This window comes from Thamnophis elegans, chromosome 15 (assembly GCF_009769535.1).
Source record: "Thamnophis elegans isolate rThaEle1 chromosome 15, rThaEle1.pri, whole genome shotgun sequence".
NCBI lineage: Eukaryota > Metazoa > Chordata > Lepidosauria > Squamata > Colubridae > Thamnophis > Thamnophis elegans.
The window spans coordinates 10,556,861-10,580,983 of record NC_045555.1 but is presented as its reverse complement, the minus strand read 5'-3'; the positions used below and the strand labels follow the sequence as shown (position 1 = coordinate 10,580,983).

General features: G+C 46.6%; 2 protein-coding genes across 3 annotated transcripts; one reads left to right on the top strand and one right to left on the bottom strand.

The window, feature by feature from the left end:
• The first annotated feature begins 82 nt into the window (after positions 1-82).
• Positions 83-4,900, top strand: LOC116518810 (F-box only protein 6-like). Of its 2 annotated transcripts, none has more exons than XM_032232341.1 (6): positions 83-154; positions 946-1,204; positions 1,508-1,634; positions 1,727-1,822; positions 2,981-3,116; positions 4,558-4,900. In XM_032232341.1, exons 2-6 carry the CDS (start codon positions 946-948, stop codon positions 4,702-4,704), a joined length of 765 nt encoding a protein of 254 aa, XP_032088232.1. In that variant the 5' UTR covers positions 83-154; the 3' UTR covers positions 4,705-4,900. The 2 variants fall into 2 exon arrangements, with proteins under 2 accessions (XP_032088232.1, XP_032088233.1); XM_032232342.1 differs by lacking the exon at positions 83-154 and adding an exon at positions 224-240.
• A 2,104-nt stretch (positions 4,901-7,004) lies between these two features.
• LOC116518831 (mitotic spindle assembly checkpoint protein MAD2B) lies at positions 7,005-17,285 on the bottom strand. The gene is made up of 9 exons (XM_032232363.1): positions 17,211-17,285; positions 16,932-16,988; positions 16,037-16,155; positions 13,776-13,847; positions 12,508-12,608; positions 10,436-10,530; positions 9,596-9,669; positions 8,533-8,625; positions 7,005-7,448 (listed from the first exon to the last, which is right to left on the bottom strand). Exons 2-9 carry the CDS (start codon positions 16,969-16,971, stop codon positions 7,407-7,409), a joined length of 636 nt encoding a protein of 211 aa, XP_032088254.1. The 5' UTR covers positions 16,972-16,988; positions 17,211-17,285; the 3' UTR covers positions 7,005-7,406.
• Positions 17,286-24,123: the final 6,838 nt, after the last annotated feature.

Genomic DNA, 24,123 nt, shown 5'->3' with positions numbered 1-24,123 from the left:
CTGAGCCAGGGAAACCTCGCCCAGGGAACTCGGAAGTCTGGGAAGCGCCGCGCTCCTCTTCCCTTTTAGTAGCTCTGCCAGGATTCCGGCCTCCTTTCGCTTTCGCTTTCGCCTGGGCGGCGCATGCGCGGAGGATCTGCTGCGCTTCTGGCAGGTGCGGACTCGCCAGCTGCGGGGCGGGGAGGGGGCGTAGAGAGGGGGGAGGGGCGAGGGAGGGGGCCCTCCTTGCCCTCCCCCCGGGTGGGTGCTGGAGTGGGGTGGGGTGGGGTGGGGTGGGGTGTGGGGGTCCACGGAAGCCCTTCCCCTGCAGCAGAACTCCGGGTCCCCCAGATGTCGCTGCCTGGAGCTGGAGGCTGCGTCAGGGACTGCTGGAGCCCCTGCAGGGCTGCCTCGCCCTTCTCGCTAATCGTCGGCTCAAGTAGACTACCCCTGACCGGGGAGGTTCTACCTCTGCAAATGTCAACACAGCTTCAACACAGCTCCAAGGCGAGTCAGACACTCACTCTCTCTCTCTCTCTCTCTCTCTCTCTCTCTCTCTCTCTCTCTCTCTCTCTCTCTCTCTCTCTCTCTCTTCTTTCCCTCCCCTTCCCTCTTTCTCTTCTCCTCCTTCCCTCTTTTCTTTCTCTCCCTCTTTTCTTTCTTCCTTCTCTCCCTTTCCCTCCCTCCCTCTTTCTCTTTTCCTCCCTCCCTCCCCCCTTTCTCTCCCTCCCTTTCTGACCCCTCTCATCTCTCTTTCTGTTCTCTCTCTTCTCCCCTATCTCTCTCTCCTGTCTCCCTCTCTTCTCTCTTTCTTTCTTTCTTCCCCTTTCTCTCCTGTCTCTCTTTCTTCCCCTCCTTTCTCTCCTGTCTTTCTTTCTCCTCTCTCCTTTCTCTCTCTCCTCTCTCTCTTTCTTTTATCTTTCACTCTTCCTTCCTTCCTCTTTTCCCTCTCTTTTCTCTTCGCAGATGGCGAGCATGGAGAACCTCCCTGAGGACGCCCTGATTGCGGTGCTGGTGCTGGTGCCCGCCCAGGACCTGGTGCGTCACTGCCGGCTGGTCTGCTCTCTCTGGCGCGGGCTGGTAGACTTGCCTTCGCTCTGGAAGCTCAAGTGCCAGCGTGAGGGCTACTGGCCGGAGCCACTGGACACTCCCATCCTGGACTGGCGCAATTTCTATTTCCTCTGCAGCCTGAAGAGGAACCTGATCAAAAACCCCTGTGCTGAAGGTGAGGAGGGGGTCAAGGGGGCTGGGCTATTTTGGGGGGTGCGGTTTTGGACCACTGGAAGGTTATTTTCCCTGAAGCTCCTGACCAGCTCTGGTCTGATCCTAGATTAAATCAAATCAAGGCCAGGATGGAAGACCATCAGGAGATCCAAACTGAATTTTCAACATGGCTAAGCAAACGTTTAAAAAAATAGGGCATAACCACCTGGTGGTCTCCTTTCCCTACCTTGAAATGTTTCCAAAGTGCCGAGCATCCAACCTGCAGTGCCATCCTCTTCTTTGTGTCTCCTCTCTTCCGCCACAGAAGGCTTTGAGGCCTGGAAGAAAGAATCGAACGGAGGCAACGGCTGGAAAATCGAGGACCTCCCGGGAGATCACGGAAGAAATTTCCTTCTTCCGCATGTTCAGAAATACTTTGTGACGTCTTATGAGTGAGTAGCGTGACAGCCTGGGATTATGGAGCCATTAAGAAAAGATGAGGATGGAGGCTTGTAACAACCGGTGGTTTTCTCTTCCTTGCCAGCTCATGCATGAAGGGGCAGATGATCACTTTACGGGATCACGGCTACTGGGACCGGTTGATGGATGAAGCCCGGCCTGATATTGTGGTGAGCGACTGGTGAGTGGCAGGGAAGAGAGGCAGACAGACGGACAGATGGACACGGGAAGCACAAGTGCTGAGGTGGTGTTTGGTAGCACCGTCAAAGCAGGGGGCGCAATACAGGCAGTCCTCGCCTTACGACCACGATGGAGCCCAAAGTTTCCGTTAAGTGAGACACTTAGTGAGCTTTGCCCCATTTTACGACATTTCTTGACGCCGTCATTAAGCGAATCACTGCAGTTGATAAGTTAGTCACCCGGTTGTTAAGGGAATCTGGCTTCCCTGCGGACTTTGCTTGTCAGAAGGTCGCAAAAGGAGATCAAATGAATCACACACACACAGTCCAGGACTCTGCAATGGTCATAAATATGAGGCTCTTGCCTAGCATCTTGATTTTGATCACCTGACTGCAGGGATGGTCGTAAGTGTGAAAAACGGTCGTAAGGCACATTTTTCAGTGCCATGGTAACTTTGAACAGTCACTAACACGAACAGTTGTTAAGTTGAGGACTACCTTCTTGCTTTCACACAGAAAGACTATAGTTCTCGATTTACAACCGTTTTAGCAACTGCTTCTCTGCCCGGTTGCTGGGTGGGCGTGGGCATGGTGGATGTGGCGCACTCAGTCTCCTGCACCACAGGGGGGGGGGAATTTGCTCTCCCCAGGCTCCGGAGGCTTTCCTGAAGCCTCTAGGTGGGTGAAAATGGCCTCCCCGGGCTCCTCTGGAGGCTCATTTCTGGAACTTCTGGTTTTTGTCCTCCCAGAACCTCCGTCCTGGCCCTGCACTTACCTGGCATCCAAAACAGGCCACCTGGAGACTCTTGGAAGTGGAGGGGTGGGGTGGGCGAGGCCAGCCAGTCCTTGCAACTACCATTTCGGCGAACCAGATGTAAAATTAGCATCCAGTTCGCCCGAAGCGCTCTGAACTGGCTGAATCCCACCCCTGGTTGGGAGCCAACCTCATATTGGGGTGTGGGGCAAGATGTTCCAGAAGGCAGGAGCCGCAGCAGGCCTTCCTCCTGGACCCTGCCAGCTGGAATAATCGGGCTGAATTATTGTCTCGCTTAATGATGGAAACTTTGAACTCTGTCATGGTTGTAAGTTGAGGACGCCCTGCGTTTTTATTGACCTTTTTTAAGAGCTGACATTCCTTTGATCCCTGTCTGTTCCCCCAGGTTCGCCGCACGTTTCGACTGCAGCTGCCAGTATGAGCTCTGTGTGAGACTCCTGTCCAAAGATTACATCGTTCTCCAGGAGTTTGTGTTGGAACCGGTTGTGATAGAACAGTGGAGCGATGCAGAATGGCGCAAGGTAGAGGAGCGGGTGGGATCACGGGCCAGTTCCTCCCCCACAAGATTCAGCCAGTGGCATCAGTCGAGAGGCCAAAAGGGTTTTTTTTTTGGGGGGGGGGGGGTGGCAATTAGATGTTAATCCGACGTTGCCCGGGTGTGTATTTATCCCAATCCTGTATTAGAGGGAGCCCCCTTGTGGAGTACTTGAAGCCTTAAACCATGGTAACTCCATTTGCTGTTCAGTAGAAACCATTTTAAGGCACAACAGGCTGTATCTTAACGGAACATGAATCCAAAGTACACACTGTCACTGTCAAAAGTACTGTGACTTGACACTATAGATATAATTCAGTCCTGCTGGAACACACACACATGGAGACATGTCCCCCTCCCCCCCCCAAAGTATTTGTTTCCAGAGAGTAAGTCATCTGTGTACCAAGTTTGGTTGAAATTGCTCGAGACATTCCAGAATTATCCTGTTTTCTTGCAGGTGTTTCATGACCCAACTAGGTAACATCATCAGTGCTAGGAGGGAGGTTTGCTCTCAGTTTATTATCCCTTCTGATGTTGTTCCCTAGTTCGGTCATGAAACGTCTTCAAGAAAACAACCAAACTCAGAGAGCACCAAGGACCCTACAGTTCCCCTCCTCTCCACAAATGCCATTTCTTCTAACACTGATGATATTGCCTAGTTGGGTAGTGAAATGTCTGCAAGAAAACCAGCAAGCTCAGAGCACCAAGAATTTCCCAGTCCTCTTTCTCCTCCTCCTCTCCCACCCCCAATTCCCTCCTCCTCTGCAAAGCAAATGAGCACCCAGCACCCCAGAGTTTATTTTATTTATCGCTAAACTTACACACTGCCCATCTTACAAGCGAAAGACTGATCTTACTTAAGAAGTATAGTAGTGTCCTACTGATAAGGATGCTGTTTGTAACACACACACAACATGACGCACCATGATTTTGAAGAGGTAAATTAAAACAATTTTTTTTTGCACTCTGCACGTCTCGTTTTTTGCACATCAAAAGGGGGGGGCATGCAGAGTTTTGGGAGGTTCTTAAAGTACTCCTGGGGTCTCGGGGGGAGGGCAGAAACAAGCAAAAAATGGCCCATTTGTCAACTCAAAAAAAGGGCATGCCGAAGCTTTGGGAGGCTTGTAGAGTGCTCCTGGTGGATGGGGGGGTTAAAAATGGCTCCTTTTTTGCTCATTTCTGCCCTCCCCCCCAGGCCTTGGAGCACTTTGCAAGCCTCCGAAACCCCCTGCAACGACCATTTTTGCAAAGGGGGCAGGGTTTCAGTTGGCCCAAAATGCTCTATTCAGGGTATAAGACGCACCCAGATTTTCACCCTCTTTTTTTTGAGGGGAAAAGGTGCTTCCCCAAAATACGGGCATCTGATAACGGAATTGGACAAAACTTCTCCCTTTCACCTGCTCCTCTTACTTGTTTTCCCTGCTCAGGTGTCGCACACATTTCACAACTACCCTGCTGGAGTCCGACACATCTTATTTAGTCACGGAGGCCATGACACGCAATACTGGGAAGGCTGGTACGGTATCCGAGTGACCAACAGCAGCCTCACCCTGGGCCCCCAAGTGGCAGACTGACGGAGAAGGGCTGCTTCGCTTTGGATAGGACTACAACTCCCATGGGGCCCAGTAAGTGGCTCTGGGGAAGGTCAATCTAACCCTTGAACTTAACAGCATGGAAAAGAAGTTAACCCCAGTGTGCCCTACACATCCACCAGTCTATTTCTCTCTCGCTGAAAAAATAAATAAATCTGTAGATATTTATCAGTTAACAGATATTTCTCCTTGCTTCTTCGGCAACTGCGCTAGGTTTGGAAAAGTTGTACAATTGCGGCATTTCATAAAAATACAATACAATACAATAGCAGAGTTGGAAGGGACCTTGGAGGTCTTCTAGTCCAACCCCCTGCCTAGGCAGGAAACCCTATACCGTTTCAGACAAAATGGCTATCCAACATCTTTTTTTTTTTTTTTTTTTGAAAGCATTGGAAATTTTTACTTCTTTAAAAAAAAAGAATATATTCCTCTATACAGAAGAAACATTGACCTGGTCTGTAAGATTACAAGTCTACGCCCGACCTGTAATCGAATTACCTGAATTACTCTCTCCAGAGTACTAACACTATTCTAACCAAGTGCTAAGCGTGGCTTCTTCAGAATTGATTGACTTCTGTGATTCCATTAAAAAAAAAATATTCTCATCCCAAACTTTAAAATTTATCAAAATAGTTCTAGTTTACCACCAAATTCTTGTCTAGCCTAATGTATACCCCTCCCTCCCTCCACCCTCCCCCCAACCCCCCTCCCCCTCCCCCCCCTCCGACTTCCCAGAACCCGTACACGGTATGGATTTTTAACAAACACAGTCTAAAATCTATTGAGAAAAAAGAAATAAAGAAATTAATGACATCTCTACATTGATCTTAACTTCTTCTTGCTGAGCTAACTTTAAACAATTCAAATCATTCCTGATCTTAAGCATAGGCTTAACTGGAATTTCTTGGTCCCGTATTTATTTTGTGTATAGTCAATCCATTTTTTCCAGTCTCGTTTATATCTCTCATTTGAGTGATCTTTAAGATATGCCGATATTTTAGCCATCTCGGCTAAGTTTGTAACTTTCAGTGTCCATTCTTGAGTTGTAGGCAGGTCTTCCTTCTTCCAGTATTGCGCCACCAACAGTCTTGCTGCAGTTATTAAATGTAAAATCAAGTTAATCTCTACCGCTTTACAGTCGGTAATTATACCTAACAAAAATAACTGAGGAGTAAACTTTATCCTTCTTTTAAAAACATTTTGCATGACCCACCATATTTTTATCCAAAATGCCTTAACCTTTTGGCAGGTCCACCATATATGATAATATGTAGCATCGAGAGAACCACACCTCCAACATTTAGGCTGTACATTCGGATACATAGAAGCCAGCTTTTTAGGATCTAAATGCCATCTATAGAACATCTTATAAAAAATTTCTCTCTATCCAACATCTTAAAGACTTCCAGTGTTGGGGCATTCACAGCTTCTGGAGGCAAGTTGTTCCACTGATTGTTCTAACAGTCAGGAAATTTCTCCTCAGTTCTTAAGTTGCTTCTCTCCTTGATTAGTTTCCACCCATTACTTCTTGTTCTACCCTGAGGTGCCTTGGAGAATAGTTTGACTCCCTCTTCTTTGTTGCAACCTCTGAGATATTGGAAGACTGCTATCATGTCTCCCCTAGTCCTTCTTTTCATTAAACTAGACATCCCCAGTCCTGCAACCATTCTTCATACGTTTTAGTCTCCAGTCGCCTAATCATCTTTGTTGCTCTTCTCTGCACTCTTCCTAGAGTCTCCGCATCTTTTCTACATCGTGGCGACCAAAACTGGATGCAGTATTCCAAGTGTGGCCTTACCAAGGGATTATAAAGTGGTATTAACACATGTGATGTTGATTCCTTCCCTCTGTTGATGCAGCCTAGAACTGTGTTGGCTTTTTTGGCAGCTGCTGCACACAGCTGGCTCATATTTAAATGGTTGTCCACTAGGACTCCAAGATCCCTTTCACAGTTACTTCTGTTGAGCAAGGCGCCACCTATACTGTACCTGTGCATTTCGTTTTTCTTGCTTAAATGTAGAACTTTACTCTTTTCACCATTGAATTTCATTTTATTGGTGCCCAATGTTCAAGTTTGTCAAGATCCTTCTGTATCTTAAGCCTGTCTTCTGGAGTGTTGGCTATTCCTGCCAGCTTGGTGTCATCTGCAAATTTGATGAGTTCCCCATTTATTCCCTCATCCAAATCGTTGATGAAGATGTTGAAGAGTAGTTTAAAATGTTTTAAATGAAATCTGTGTCCCTCTAAATCCCTCTTCTCAGTTTAGTGACCGAAGTTGCTCAAAGATTCAACGTTTCAAGTTTATTTACAGTGAATTTGTCGTCATATTGTTCTACATTGCCACCTCAGAACACAGCGATAAACATTGACTTTAAAACAAGACGGACGAGGGTTTTTACAGCAAACAAGACATTACCACTTTCTAGGCACAGTTCTGCAATGTCCCCGTCCTCCCTCGGGTCTAACCACTTGAAAAGTACCCGACTCTCTGAATCGGCTGAAGAAAGTGAGAATAACCGGGCGGGGTTTAAGAGCACTTTTAAAAACACAATCACCCGGTAGCTAAGAAGGGACTCGGACACGCGCGTTCAACCGAGCATTGATGTGGTTGCAGGAGACGGGGGTGCAGCTTGGTCATGCATCCCCTGGATTGCAGCTTCCAAAATGGTTGGGAGGGTCGAGGTTCAAGTGCCTTTCTGCGCCCGCTCCTCGACGTACAGCTGCATCTAAAAGGAAAGGGTTCAAATCAGGAATTTTGCATTTATCAGGCATTCCAAGACCGGGGGCTTTTGCAGAGAGGCAGGATTTGAGCCTGATAACAGATTAACGGAGTGGGAAGGGACCTTGTAGGTCATCTAGTCCAACCCCCTCACCCACCCAAACAGGAGACCCTACACCATTTCTGACAGATGGCAGTCCAGTCTCTTCTTGAAAGCCTCTAGGGATGAAGCTCCCACAACCTCTGAAGGCAACTGGGTTGATGGTTCTCATTGTCAGAAAGTTCCTCCCTATTTCTAGGTTGAATCTCTCATTGGTCAGTTTCCATCCATTATTCCTTCTCTGGCCTTCAGGTGCCTTGGAGAATAGCTTGACACCCCCCCCCCTCTCTGTGACAGCCCCTCAAATACTGGAAGACTGCTATCATGTCTCCCCTGGTCCTTCTCATCACTCTTCCCTTGCAGGGGGTTTTTTCTAAAGGGTTAGGGGTGCAAGGGTCTTGTAACTTGACAGCTTTTAGACTTGCACACTTCAATGCCAAAGTTCCTGAGCCAAGATGACTGGAGGAGGAATTCTGGGAGTTGAAGTCCACAAGGTTTTTTTTTCTAAAGGGTTAGGGGTGCAAGGTAACTTGACAGCTTTAAGACTTGCACACTTCAATGCCAGAGTTCCTGAGCCAACATGACTGGAGGAAGAATTCTGGGAGTTGAAGTCCACAAGTCTTAAAGCTGTCAAGTTTGAACACCCTGGGTTTTTTTTTTCCTAAAGGGTTAAGGGCGCAAGGGTCTTGTAACTTGACCGCTTTAAGACTTGCGTGCTTCAAATGCCAGAGTTTCCGAGCCAACATTTTGGTTGCTAAGGAAGAGCGTTGTTAAGTGAGTTTCACCACATTTTACAAGTTGACCACGCCCACCCAATCCCATGCCGGCAAGCCACTCCCACCCAGTCACATGGCCGGCAAGCCACTCCCACAAAGCAGGCCACACCTACAGAAGAGGTTCTAAAAAAATTTGAAGCCCACCACTGGGTTGGATCTAATGGTCAGCTTGTCCTCTTCCAAACTGGCTGGCCGCAGAAGGTGGATCTGCTCACCTTCAAGAGGTCGGAGGTCATGGTCTTCAGGGGGATCAACCGGGGGTCGTGCATGTGGACGTCCTGCTCATCGGCCAGAATCCAGGGGAAGTCCTACAGGATGGGAAACATAACAGCGTCTTCATGCAAACTATTGGCCAGGTGCCCATAATGTTGTGGGCTGTCGGTCGCCAGCCCCTCCAGCAGCCGAATCAAAGGAGGAGGCGAAGTCAAGGCCAGCGTCAAGGCAAACTAAGAGCTCCGAGGGGGAAGAGGGAATGGAGCTGGCAGAGAATTGGCAGACTGGCAGACTCAACGCCGAAGGCGCATGGAACGTTATCATCCCACCAAAGATGGTCCCTATTTTTCTACCTGCATTTTTACGTGCTTTCAAACTGCTCGGTTGGTAGAAGCTGGGACAAGTCACGGGAGCTCACTCCATTATGCAGCACTAGGGATTCAAACCGCTGAACTGCCGACCTTTCTGATCGACAAACTCAGCGTCTCAGCTACTGAGCCACTGCGTCCCTTTTATATACATACATACATACATACATATAATCCCACACTGAATGTATAGCCATATTTATACTTACAAAACAAACATAATAAATATTAATATAGTGTATTAATATAATTATATTAGTATTGATATTAAGACAGAGAGGCGGAGCCTGGGCCGTCCGTCAGCCCTTGGATAGAGAATCAACAGCCCCCCCCTCCCCCAGATCTGGAGGTGGCTGATGAAGAAGAGTAAGAACAGCTCGGTCCAGTGCCTGACGCGCAGATGCGCAGAAGGCAAAGGAGAGGAGAGCAGTGGAAATCTATGGGCCGGTCCTTGGGACGGAAGAGCTTTGCAGGAGGCAATTAGTTCATTCCTGCATTCTTGGCGCGTCTGAAAAATATCGGCCTGGCCACTCTCCAAGCCTGATAAAGGTCGGTAATTGTGAACTCTCTTGAAAGACGGTGAGAGAGGAAAGACTTTGCTGGAGAGGAATTCACCATCAATTAAATAAAAGGGGTTTATCGGGACGAGGACTCGTGTTGCTGGGGAAGCCTCGGTCAGAACAGCGCCATTCCTTACCTTGATCACTTGAATTTTTTCCATGTTGCGCGTGGCAGCTTCGCGGGTGTGCACCAGGATGGTGAAAGTACAGCCTGCAACAAATGAGGTAGAGAAAGAGAGCAACCCAGATTTTAAATAAAAGAGGCCCGATTCAGAGTTCCAACCTGTGATTAAATACAATAGTCCTCAACTTATAACAATTCGTTTAGTGACGGTTCGAAGTTGCAGCAGCACCGAAACATGCGACTTACGACCGGTTTTCAAAATTACCACCTTGCATCTCCCCCACCTACCCCTATGGGTCACGTGATCAAAATTCAGAGGTTTGGCAACTGACTCGTGTTTATGACGGTTGCAGAGTTCTGGGGTCATGGGATCAACTTTTGCGAAATGACCAAGTCAATGGGGAAGCCAGATACGTTACTAACTTATCAACTGCAATGATTCACTCAACAGCTGTGGCATGAACGGTCGTAAAATGGGGCGAAACTCGCTTAACAACTTGTCTCACATAACAACTGAAACTTGTGGTCATTACGTTGAGGACCACCTGCATATTTTGGTCCCTGCGAAGTGGAGAGGTGCATAGCGAGAATTCCCGCACTATTTTACCACTGAGGTTATAAATATTCCGAAAAAAAAATACTGTTTTTTTTTCCATTTGCCCCAGAATTGCTAGAAGAAGAAAAATTCATCTGGAAGACGACTGTTTGAAACAAACCAAAGTCCCGCATTCAGGATTGGGTGTTTTCTTCAGCTGATGGTGAAGCTAAAATGAAGTCCTAATATCACCCTGAAACCCACAAACACCCCACGGCCAGCTGCCAGCTAGATTACCGTCTCTGCTGACTGTCCTACCTGGAGGGTTGTTGTCCAAAACAGCATCGCAAACGCTAATCTTCAGGATAAAAGCCCGCAGAAGCTGCTCCACATGGGTGAGGAGGGAATCGGAGCTGAAGAAGGAAAAAGTAGTTGAAATTTAATATATATATATAAAGTAGTTGAAAGGCAACAGTAAAAATATTGGGTTTCTGTCTGGATGGTCTCTTGTGACGAGCCGATAAACAGAGAAAGGAAGCAGTAGGCTTCCTCCCATATTTGGGCATACCAGGGGTTGTGACACTAAATACATACCTATTTCCCTGGCTCAGCTGATAAAGGAGGAGAACCTTGTGGCTTAGTGGTTAACACATCTGCCTAATATGTAATACAGCCCAGGTTCAAATCCCAGTAAGAGTATGGCTAGCTGATGAGAGCTAAATAGCTTGAAATAGATCTATACTAGTCTCCCTTTATTTATTTATCAGCACAAATACAACATACATACATACATACATACATACATACATACATACATACATACATACATATATATATGGGAGGAAGCATACTGCTTCCTTTCTGTGTCTATCGGCTCACCCCAGGAGACCATCCAGACAGAAAGCCATTATTTTTACTGTTGCCTTTGTTACATTTGTGTTGCATTTGTGCTGATAAATAAATAAAGGGAGACTAGTATAGATCTATTTCAAGCTATTTAACTCTCATCAGCTAGCCATACCCTTACTGGGATTTGAACCTGTGCTGTATTACATATTAGGCAGTTGTGTCACCCACCCTTTATTTATTTATCAGCACAAATGCAACACATAAAATACATATATATATTGTATTACTACTTATTATGTTTACTTTATAAATATAAATATGGCTATAAATCATGTGTGATATTTATATATATATATACACATACATATAAAAAGGTAAAGGTTCCCCTCGCACATATGTGCTAGTCATTCCCGACTCTAGGGGGCAGTGCTCATCTCCATTTCAAAGCCGAAGATCCAGCGCTGTCCGAAGACGTCTCCGTGGTCATGTGGCCGGCTTGACTCAACGCCGAAGGCGCATGGAACGTTATCATCCCACCAAAGGTGGTCCCTATTTTTCTACCTGCATTTTTACGTGCTTTCAAACTGCTCGGTTGGTAGAAGCTGGGACAAGTCACGGGAGCTCACTCCATTATGCAGCACTAGGGATTCAAACCGCTGAACTGCCGACCTTTCTGATCGACAAACTCAGCGTCTTAGCTACTGAGCCACTGCGTCCCTTTTATATACATATATACATACATAGAATCCCACACTGAATGTATAGCCATATTTATACTTACAAAACAAACCTAATAAATATTAATATAGTGTATTAATATAATTATATTAGTACTGATATTAAAATAAAATATATTAATATAAAATAAATAATGCAATAAATATTTATAAAATAAATACATATATATATATGTACAGAGTCATCATTGGTCTGTAAGGATTTCCTTTCAAGATTTAAGACTAGGACGCAAACTGACTTTGAAAATCCACTTGAGATGCTGGTTTACCGCCTTCCTGAGGGCTAGTCCTAACTTGGGTTAAATATTGTTTTACAATTATATTCTCCCCTTTATGACGCTCCATATTTCTAAGTTTTAATACTACTAATAGTAATAACCATGGGCCATGGAGTGATTAAACCAATGTTTCTCAACCTTGAAGATATGTGGACTTCAACTCCCAGAATTCCCCAGCCAGCTGAGGAATTCTGGGAGTTGAAGTCCATACATCTTCAAGCTGCCAAACTGAGAAACTCTGAGCTAGATTGATGCAGACACAGCCTGGTCGATCGGATCTCAAAGCAGCCCCTAATCTGTATCTTAAGAGGATGGTTTTTTCCCCCCATGTGTTTAATTCATTTTATTTGCAAATCAATGCTTTTCCTTTGTTCTTAATATTCAGCAGTTTTGAATATTTGCTTCTCTTGCGTTTTGCAGAATAAACCAGAGATGGCGACTGAGTTTTTGCTAAGGAAAGACCTTTGTGGGTGTGGCATGTGACCCAGCAAACCAGCATTTGGGGCTTAGAAACAAGGACCCTTACCTGATTGCCAGCAATGGGGGCTGCATGATCTCAAAGACGAATCTTTCTACCGAATGGTGCTCCTTATCAAGGATGACTACTACCACTTTTTCCACGTCGTTCTGAAAAAGGTTGCGAAAACAAGCAAGGTGATATAAATATTATCTCTCTCTGAAGAAGAACTCTGTGAATTCCAGAGGTTGAGCTGGTTCCCTTGGTTTGAGTTTTCACACAAGTCGGATTGCTGCGAAATACGAGGAAACTGGTACATCAAAAAAAAAATTCAGAAGCAGTAGAACGTAGCTTCCAAGATCTGCGAGTGGGCATCGCATACCACCAGAAGTCTACCGTACGAGGACAAATTATGCATTGTAAAGATTGCTTGGAGATGGGACATACTTCCAATGTAATCTACTGGATCCCCTGTGACTATGTAGGTAGGACGGGGAGGAAGCTAACCACCAGATTGCAAGACCATCAGTGAGCGGTCAAATGAGAAGACTTAAACTCATTGATAGCCTCACACTGCAATAAACAAGGACATACATTGAATTTCGCAGCTATTAAGATTGTTGGAAGAGCAGGCACTAAAACAGCCAGAGAAGTGACTGGTCAGTCAACAGGAGTGCTGATTTACCACCAGCTTATCAAGTACTTAGGAGGCGAGGGCTGGGCAGCACAAGGAAATAACAACCCACAACTTAATCGCCAGCCAATCAACACCCCAATTAACATCTAAAAAGCCACACACAAGCACCACACACACACAACAGCCCAAAGGACACAGAGAAATTCCCTGAGGATGGGATCCAGTCCGAAAGCTCAGAAGATTAAACTTCTGGTTCCAGATTGGATTCTTCTGCACCAGGAAATTTAACAGATCTAAAAGATTAGCAGAGTTGGAAGGGACATTTTAGGTCATCTAGTCCAACCCCACCACCACCACCCAAGCAGGACACCATTTCTGACAAATGGCAGTCCAGTCTTTTGAAATCTTCCGGTGATGAAGCTCCCACAACTTCCAAAGGCAACTTCTGTTCCATGGGTTGATTGTTCTCCCTGTCAGAAAATTTCTCCTTATTTCCAGGTTGAATCTCTCCTTGTTCAGTTTCCATCCGTTATTATTCCTTTTCTGGCCTTCGGGTGCTTTGGAGAATAGCTTGACCCCCTCCTCTCTGTGGCAGCCCCTCAAATATTGAAAGACTGCTATCCTGTCTCCCCTGGTCCTTCTCTTCACTAGACTAGCCATGCCAAGTTCCCTAAGGCAGCACTAAAGTTTTAATACTTACCTTCTGTAGCAGAGGTTTGATGCAGTGGAGGGTATCCTGAATATATTGATTGAGTTCGGGGTGGCAAGACATCTGTGGGCGCAAGACATTTGGTTCAGGTGTCGATAGAAATCCATTTAAGTTAACCCTCTGTGTTTTTTCTCTTTAAAACAATTCTGGTTTTAGTTAACAGGGGGAATGCTCGCTCCATAACTTATCTTGATTTCAGCCCAAGCAGATACTTTAAAAATTCTTTAAAAGGTTCACACTGGAAAGCTAAGCTATGCATTCTCATTTTGAGATCAATAATTTTCCACTTCTACTAAACCGCTGCTCTAAATAGTAAACACACTCAATTTGTTGCACATTTCAACACTCAACAGTGAGATTTAATCCAACATAAAAATCTTCGCTAAGTTTGGTTCTGTGGGCCTGGCTTGGTGGGCATGGCAGGGGAAGGTTACTACAAAATCCCCATTCCCTCCCCACTCCGTGGCCAGCCAGAGGTGGTATTTGCCAGTTCTCCAAACTACTCAAAATTTCTGCTACCGGTTCTCCAGAACCTGTCAGAACCTGCTGAATTTCACCCCTGTATATTGGGCCTTTAACTGCACTCTATGGTTTTTATTTTCATTTCCTTTTTCAAACTTTTTCTTTTAGATATGCATGATGAGGCTAAGTAAATTTGGTTAGGACTGTTTGTGTTTTTGTTTGTGTTTTATTAGTTTTGTATGCCGCCCACTCCTGGAGGACTCCGGGCGGCTCACAATAAAACAGGGAAGGGGAATAAATAGGACAATACAACAATTTAAAAATACACAACATTCACAATTGAAACGGGGCTGGATACTTCAACAGCCCCCGGCCTTTCGGAACAGCCACGACTTCATAGCTTTACGGAAGGCCGGGAGGGTGGTAAGGGTCCGGATCTCCATGGGGAGCTCGTTCCAGAGGGCCGGAGCAGCAACAGAGAAGGCTCTCCCCCGGGGGATCGCCAGCCAACACTGGCTGGCAGATGGGACTCCGAGAAGGCCAAGCCTGTGCGATCGAATCGGTCTTTGGGAGGTAATTGGCAGGAGGCGATCTCTCAGGTACCCAGGTCCAATGCCATGCAGGGCTTTATAAGTAACGACTAGCACCTTGAAGCATGTCCGGAGACCGATGGGCAGCCAGTGCAGCTCGCGGAGGATAGGTGTAACGTGGGTGTACCTAGGTGCATCCACAATCGCTCGCGTGGCTGCATTCTGGACTAACTGAAGTCTTCGAACGCTCTTCAAGGGCAGCCCCATGTAGAGGACTGGGTTTTTTTAAAGTTTTTACTGTCTTCTTTTAATATGTACTCTATTTTCACATAATATGAGCCATTTATTTTATTCCAACCCACTTGCTTTGATTTCTATTTAAGAAGGTATATTTGGTTTTCATTGTTGTTAAATAAGATCCTGGGCCGATCTTTAATTTCACTGACTGAAACTGCAAACGTTAACGAAAGATAACTGCAGTTTCTTTGAAAGTGTTTAAAAGTTGATTAGCAATGCTCAAGTAAAATTTTTCGTAAAGAGGCATATAAGTTAGCAAATGAATGTGCTGTAGAAAGGAGAACTAGGAGTTTGAATTACCTCAAATAGACTTTTACATACGTTTTGCATACAAGAGCAGTTTTAAAAACAATTTTCTAAAGACAGGTCAAAAGTGGAACAGACGCCTAATTTTTGATAGATAAGATAGATAGATAGATAGATAGATAGATAGATAGATAGATAGATAGATAGATAGATAGATAGATAGATAGATATGAAGATAGAAATAGATAGTCAGGCCTGCAGCGGTTCCTTTAAGAATCTTTGGCCTGCCACACTCTCTCTTCTAGCTTCATCTTTAGTATGCATATTCATTAAAGGGGGGAATAGCAAGGAGTAGAATGTGTTGTTTTCAAAATAAAAAATTCCTTCCTAGAAGCTCAAGGTTATTCTTTGCCTCCACACCTTGGCACCTGACCGGAACCAGCTGGGTGGAGATGCCAGCGTGGAAGGAGAAGATTGGACCATGTGATGGATTTGTGGGTGTGGGGACAAGATCATGAACTTTTAACTGGGTGGAATCCCAGGAAGTTCTTCAGAATTGGGATTCCATAGTACGATGCCAAAATGTCTGTTTTATTAAATTGGAACGTTAAGGATAGCTCTGCCTTGGACTCTGATTTAATTCTGCATGATATTTGGAACGCTGACATAGAGATTTATAGAGATTTATAGATATGCATGTACTTGTGTGCCTCTTACCTGAACAGGAACATTATATTTTTTCCTCTTCTGAAAAATCCCAGTGGGGTAAACCTCTCGGACATAAAGGATAAGGTGAATGGCTACTTCTAAAAATTCAGAAAGGACATCGGCGACCACTAGAGAAGAAGATAAAAGAATGAAAATAAATATGAGGTGGTGGTTGTTGTTGTTTTTAAAATAGGGCAGTTGGAAAAGTCACCTTAAACTGTATTTAAAATTGGTGTCTGAGCTGCTTTATATGTGGTTAATCTTTGGTGAGATTCACAGCCTTGGGGGCTGGTTGGTAGCTCAACAGCTCCAGTCCTAACCAAGGACTTAGGAACTGTTAAGGTAACGTCAGAGGATATAAGCTATTCCAAGTAAGGCGGTTTTTTGTAGAATCAGAATGTTCAAGTCTGATATTATTATTATTATTATTATTATTATTATTATTATTATTATTATTATTATTATTATTATTGTTGTTGTTGTTGTTGTTATTGTTATTAAACATGAAACTCAGTCAACTGAACATTTAAAGATGTATCACAAATATTATAGACTGGGGCTGATGGTTGATACGGGTTGCTGCCAGCGTCCTAGATATCAAATTATTATTGTTGTTGTTGTTATAGATTCAGAAAACATGGATTCGTTTGGAAGATTCACCCGTCGAATAAATAAGCAGGCAGGTTTTAACTGTATTAAAAACATGACAATAAAAGCAGCATTTCTCAAGCACAGGAAGAGGGATGGACTTCAACTCCCAGAATTCTCCAGCTGCCCCGCCCCCCAGGGAATTCTGGGAGTTGAAGTCTACCTCTCTTCCCTTGACCCAAAGGGAACCTTTAAAGACTTTGAATGCACCCCGATCCCAGCATTCGTAAGAAGTCTTCAGATCTCCTGGTGGTACCTTGTCCAAAATTGAGGTCCTGCCGCGTTAGCGTCGTCATCCTTCCCGGGGGGGCTTCTGCCAAGAAAAACACGAAGCGTCCTCAAAAGGGGTGGGCTGCAACCCTTTCCCCGGGGGGGGGGGGACTGCTGGATTTCCCCCCACCACCAAAGCTGGGCCAGCTGTGCAGGGGCTGCCCTTCCCCAACCTGGCGCCCTCGCTTCCTCCCGCCGCTGGTTCCAAGCTCTGAGTCGGGGGGGGGGGGGCTCCGGAGATCCCCCGACCCGGTTTGGCGCTTACCTTCCCGGCGGAGGCTACTCGGGGCTGATGGCGGCGGAAGGCGGAGCGGCTGTTGGACGCGCCCTGACCGGATAAGCTCTCTCTCGGCCGCCCGCGGTCTTAGCGCCCGGGCTCCGAAGAGACCCGACTGCACCTTCGTTCATTTTCCTTCCTTCCTCCCCCCTCCTTCATTCCTTTATTCATTCATTTGCCCCTTCCCTTCCTTTTCCCCTTCCTTCCCTTTCTCTTCCTTCCTCCCTCCCTCCTTCATTCTTTTATTCTCCATTTGCCTTCCTTCCCTCCTCCCTTTTCTCCTTCCTTCCCTTTCTCTTCCTCCCTCCCTCCCTCCTTCATTCATTTACCTCCCTCCCTTTTCTCCTTCCTTCCCTTTCTCTTCCTCCCTCCCTCCCTCATTCATTCATTTTTCTTCCTTCCTTCCCTCCTCCCTCCCTTCTTCATTCATTTCCCTTCCTTCCCTCCTCCCTCCCTCCCTCCATCATTCCTTTATTCATTCATTTTCCTCCTTCCCTCCCTTTTCTCATTCTTTCCCTTTCTCCTCTTCCCTCCTTCTTCCCTTTTTTCCTTCCCTTTCTCTTCCTTCCTTTCTTCCTTCCTCCCTCCTTCATTCATTTTCCTTCCACCCTCCCTCCCTTTTCTCTTTCCTTCCCTTTCTCCTCTTCCTTCCTCCCTCCCTCCCTCATTTATTCATTCATTTTCCTCCATCCCTTTTCTCCTTTTTTCCCTTTCTTTCTTTCCCTGGGCTGGGGCTGATGGGCTCTGGAATGCAAGCAACGGGGGTGGGGGGGGGTCGCAGGAGGTGGAGGAGGAGAGGAGGCCCCCAGCTCCAGCAGCTGGCCCAGGCTTCTTCCCTTGAAAGCTTTTACTCCCGAGTAAGCAGAGGAAAAGGGGGGTCTGGCCCCACCCCTTTTGTGTAGGGAGTGATCTCAAATGGGGGGGTGCTAAAACACGGTACCAGCCCACCCGCCACAGATGGACTCTGAAACGTGGTGGGCGCCTGGTTGCAAATGGCTAGGCTGGAGCTAGACAGGTGAGGATTTCCTCCTTCAAATCGGGAGGGGGAGCTTTTCCCCTGCTTTGCACCCCCACCAACCCTCATGGCTCTTGTGACCGGCCAGTTTTTCTTTCCCCCCCCCCTTAAGCATCCTTTTTACCCTGGGGAGTTTCCCACAATGCACCTGTGAAGGGGATGGAGGATGGAGAGGAGAAGAGGGGCTTGGAGAAAGGAAGTGGAGGGTGGGGGTGGCTGTGCATGGCAGGCTGTAAAATGCCCCCCATCCTCCTTTCTATCCCCTTGAGGGGTGGGGTGGGGGGGATAAATCCACTCCTCATCTGCATTTCCCCATGATACCCTTTTCTTTCCTGGAGCTGAGGTCCACTGGCTGCATCCCAACTCTTTGTTCCCTTTGTTGAGCTTTGGGTGGGGGGGGAGAGAGAGAGAGAGACTCTGGAGAGGAGAGAGCGCCCCCTCCCCTCTTTGCAATGCCCACCAGCTATCCTATATCCCACCCACCCTTCCACCAAAAATCAATAAATAAAGCCTGCCAAAACACACCCCTCTTCTTCACACTCTCCGCTTGCCTTCCTCCAGGCACCCCTCCCCTCCTCCCAGGAGGCATGGGAGGACCCAAGCCCCAGCTTCCCAGCCCCAATCCCACCCCTCTGCTTTGCCACTAGCTGGGCCAGTCTGTCAAAGAAGACAGAACCAGACAGTGGGTCAGCCTGTGAGTGTCTCTCTCTCTCTCTCTTGTCTATCACTCTGAGTGGTGAGTAGCTCTGGGGGCGAGAGGGAGGTGGGGGGGGGGGTGTCTGAGGACAGGCAGGGGTGCCCTCCACCCCTTCCCACCTGCTTTCGATCCCAGACTTTGGGTTAACAAAAACCAAAACCCAGGAAATTAAAAAAAAAAATGTTCCACTCCTGCTTAAGGAAGCTAGGGAGTCTGCGTTGAGCTGAAGAATTTCAAAAGCAGGATTTTCTAGAAGTTGCGGGGGGGGGGGGGGGAAGGAACCCCCAAATCTGCTTTTGGGGATGGGTGGGATTTATTAAGTGCATTTTCAACAGAGATTCTTTCTTTCCCTGCCCTCCAGCTGGGGCAAAGGTGAGCTGTGAATATAATTGGGCTTCTGGAGGTGGGAAAGCAGTTAGGGAAGAGATGAACAATTTCATTTGTAATCATTGCATTCTGTTTGTGTGTGTGTTTGTGTGTGTGTGTTTGATTTGCATGTGGCTTGTTTCAGTGGCATCCCTCCTGGTGGCCTTTTAAAAAAACTGTGCTATAGTTAATGACAAAGTGCTGAATCCTTTGGCTGGGGTGGGGGTGGGGGAGTGTTAATCCCATTAATCAATACATCCCCAATTAATAATATGGATAATATTATAACTTCTACACTCTCGTGATGCCCTCCATCTATCTTCTCCCCGGAGAATGCAAACAAAAGGCCCCTATTTCCCCCCCTTTCTCCTTTTGCCACTCAGCGAAGAAAAAAACATTTTTAAAAATGCATTTATATATATATATATATTTTAAATGTCCCAAATGGAAGGTGAATTGAGGTTTAAAATTACAGATAAAATGTACTAGATTGGAAAAAAGGAGGCGATAATTCTGGCAGTTTCTTTATCTCCCACCCACCTCTACCCACCCCCTTTTTTTCGTTAAATACCATTTTAGAGGGATTTCTCTTTTCTTTGGACAAGCTTGCACAAGCCAGCTCTTTCGCCTTCCCCACTGAGATGGGTTGATTGCCAATTTTATTCCCCCTGCTGTGATCAGGCTGAGTGGCTTTCAGAGAAGAAGGCTGCTCGGGATCTTATTTTTACAAAGATCAAGAATTTGTCCTTGACTCAAAACTTCAAATGAACACCTGTTCTTTAGGACATCTTTCTCTGTGCCAAAAAAAAAAAAAAAGTTAGAATAACAAGGGTTTAACTCCAAATATGGGTTAAATTTGCCAAGCGGGAATTATAACATGTTATATTATTATGTTATATTATATTATAACATATTATAATTATGTTATAACATACGAAAAACAGTTACAGAACTCGGCGTGGCTAGTGAGAAGAAGGACCAGGGGAGACAGGATAGCAGTCTTCCAATATTTGAGGGGCTGCCACAGAGAGGAAGGGGGTCAAGTTATTCTCCAAAGCACCTGAAGGCCAGAGAAGGAATAATTGATGAAAACTGAACAAGGAGAGATTCAACCTAGAAATAAGGAGGAACTTTCTGACAGTGAGAACAATCAACCCCATGGAACAGAAGTTGCCTTCGGAAGTTGTGGGAGCTTCATCGCTTGAGACTTTCAAGAAGAGATTGGGCTGCCATCTGTCAGAAATGGTGTAAGATCTCCTGCTTGAGCAGAGGGTTGGACTAGATGACCTACAGGGTCCCTTCCAACTCTGTTGATCTGCTTTGAGCTTCACGAGACATGTCAATGCTCAGTTTGGCACGTTGTTAGCCCAATTGATGTTTTATTTTCCTTGCCAACCTTGGATTCCCAGATTCTACATTTTCTAATTATGATTTTATCTGGGTTTGTTGTGACCCCCGAGTTTGTGGACTTGCTTAAGAAAATAAAACTGCATCTTTGCAGCTCAGTTAACTGGAATGTGGAGTTTGTAAGAGTTAGGTTCATTTTTTTAAAAAAAACAACTTGGTTATTTGGTGGTTATTGTCATTTGTCTTAAATAAACCACACAATATTTACTTGAGTTTTTCTCAACCTTGCCAACTTTAAGAGCTGTGTGTATCAACCCTGAAGCTGACCTGGCTGAAGCCATTTTGGAGCTTCAGTGCTATTACTTGGAACCCTGACAGTGGGGACTTCAACTCCCAGAATTCCCCATGGCTGGCTGGGGAATCCTGGGAGTTGAAGTCCACACCTCTTCAAGTAGCCAAGACTGAGAAATGTTGACTTAAGGGGCTGATGACTTTCTGAAACTTGGTGAATCTTAACCTCTGACAGAATTTCAATGCCATTTTTGCAATTCTCAATGTCAATTCCTTAATGGATGGGGGGGGGTCTTTTTCCCAGCCTCCTCCGGGTTACCTGCCTAGAATATTTAAAACATTTACAACTGAAATCAAATACTTTTGGGGGGGAAATGTCCCAGCGACGTCAGAAAAGAGGGGGGGGTTCCCTTGTTTTTCCCCAGATGTGTATTATTTGGCTGATTTCAGGAAGCTAAGTGGGGTTTAGGCCTGGTTTTGGTATGGATAGGTGCATCACCAAAGGGAAGGGAAGGAATATTGAGGGCTCTCAAAGCTAATTCTGGATGAGATTTGGGTTCTATAACCCAAAAAAACTCCATGGAGCCTGCAATACTGTATTCTAACCATTGGGAAGGAAGGAAGGAAGGAGTGAGGGAGGGAGGGAGGGAGGGAGGGAAGGAAGGAAGGAAGGAAGGAAGGAAGGACACAGACATATACTGCTTCACAGTGCTGAGCAGAGTTAGCCTGCAATGCTGTATTCTAACCATTGGGGAGAGGGAGGGTGGGAGGGAGGGAGGGAGGGAAGGAAGGAAGGAAGAAGGAAGGAAGGAATAGCACTTAGACTTACATATTGCTTCACAGTGCTTAGCAGAGTTAGCCTGCAATGCTGTATTCTAACCATTGGGGAGAGGGAGGGAGGGAGGGAAGGAAGGAAGGAAGGAAGGAAGGAATAGCACATAGACTTATATATTGCTTCATAGCCTCTCTAAGCAGTTGACAGAGTCAGCCTTTTGCCTCCAACAATCCAAGTCCTCATTTTACCGACCTCGGAAGGATGGAAGGCTGAGTCAACCTTGTGCTGTTCAGGATTGAACTGCTGGCTGTGGGCAGAGTTAGCCTGTAATGCTGTATTCTAACCATTGGGAGGGAAGGAAGGAAGGAAGGAAGGAAGGAAGGAAGGACTGAGACTTATATACCACTTCACAGTGCTTTACAGCCCTCTCTAAGCGGTTGACAGAGTCAGCCTCTTGCCCCCAACAATCTGGGTCCTCATTATCCCCACCTCGGAAGGATGGAAGGCTGAGTCAACCTGGATTGAGTCAGGATCGAACTCCTGGAGTGAGCAGTGAGTTAACCTGCTATGCTGCATTCTAACCACTGCACCACCACAGCTCTCATTAACAGCCCTGTTCCTAGCTAAACAACTGCGTTAAGTGATTCACTTAACAACAGTGGCAAGAAAGGTAATAGCCAGGGTGGGACAAAACTAAGAGCAAAACTAAGAGCAACTAAAATGATGAGAGGCCTGGGGACTAAAGCATACGATGAACGGTTGCAGGATTGGGGTATGGCCAGTCTAGAGAAAAGAAGGACTAGGGGGGACACGATAGCAGTTGTCCAATATCTCAGGGGCTGCCCCAAAGAAGAGGGAGTCAAGCTATTCTCCAAAGCACCAGAGGGCAGGAACAGAAACAATGGATGGAAACTAACCAAAGGAAGAAGCAAGCTGGAGAAACTTCCTGAGGGACAATTAACCAGTGGAACAGCTTGCCACCAGAAATCGTGGGTGCTCCATCACTGGAGGTTTTTAAGAAGAGATTGGACAGCCACCTGTCTGAAATGGTATAGGTCAGGGGTCGGCAACCTTAAACACTCAAAGAGCCATTTGGACCTGTTTCCCACAGGAAAGAAAACACCAGGAGCCACAAAGGTCCTAACTGGAAGCCCCCTGTTCAATTCTGGAGCTGACCGGAAGTTCAGTTCCCCCCACCATAGAGTCTCCTCCTAGCGCGGCGTACTTCTTCCTCTACCTGTCATAACCGAAAGCCCTATCAATTGTGGAGACAACTGGAAAACCCTCCCCTTGCTATCGAGTCTTCTCCTGGCACACTGTGCTTCTCTTTTCCCCCCCCTCCACCGGAAGCTCTTCTCAAAATTGTGGCACTGACCAGTGACGGAGCCACAGGAGAGGGAGGAAAGAGCCACATGCGGCTCCAGAGCCGCAGTTTGCTGACTCCTGCTATAGGGCAGTGATGGCGAACTTTTTTGTCGTTGCGTGCCAAAAGCAAAAACCCCTGCGTGCGACCCGCCCCCACGCATGCCACTCCCCTCACCCATTTTTGGCTTCCAGGTTGGCGCAGGAGGCTTTCCAGGCCCAAAACAGGACGCCAAGGGTAGTGGGGGGCTTGTGCGATGCCCCCGTGCCTCGATTTGGGCCTGGATCAACCTGCAAGCCAGGTTGCTGGGAGCGCTGCACAAGGCCCCAAAATGCAATGCGAGTGTCCCACACACACACGCATGCGCACACTGTCCCCCGCATGCGCCCCACAATGCACGGTAGAGCAGCTGGCCAGCAGGAGGTGTGCACCCATGCGCAGTGTAGCTGGGTTGGGGCGACGGTTGGCATGCCAGCAGAGAGTTCACCATCACGGGTATAGGGTCTCCTGCTTGAGCAGGGGTTGGACTAGAAGACCTCCAAAGGTCCCTTCCAGCTCTATTCTGATTAACACCTGTCTTGCTTAACAGTGGAAAATCCGGCTTCCTTTGTCGTAAGTTGAGGACTATCTGTATTCGGGCCTTGATACTCTAGAAGACTGAAATACTTCACAAGTTCATCTCCCTGGGTGGGTGCAAGGTGGGGAGGGGGCTGCTTAGAGCTGAATACAGGGGGGCATGGAGGAAATTGCTCCCCCCCAACATGAAATAGCAATAGCAATAGCAGTTAGACTTATATACCGCTTCATAGGGCTTTCAGCCCTCTCTAAGCGGTTTACAGAGTCAGCATATCGCCCCCACAGTCTGGGTCCTCATTTCACCCACCTCAGAAGGATGGAAGGCTGAGTCACCCTTGAGCCGGTGAGATTTGAACATACTTCAGTCAGCTGAAGTAGCCTGCAGTGCTGCATTTAACCACTGCGCCACTTTGGCTCTTAATGGGTTAAAAAGGGCCAAATTTTTGCATCGTCTGAATTTGAGACGGTTGT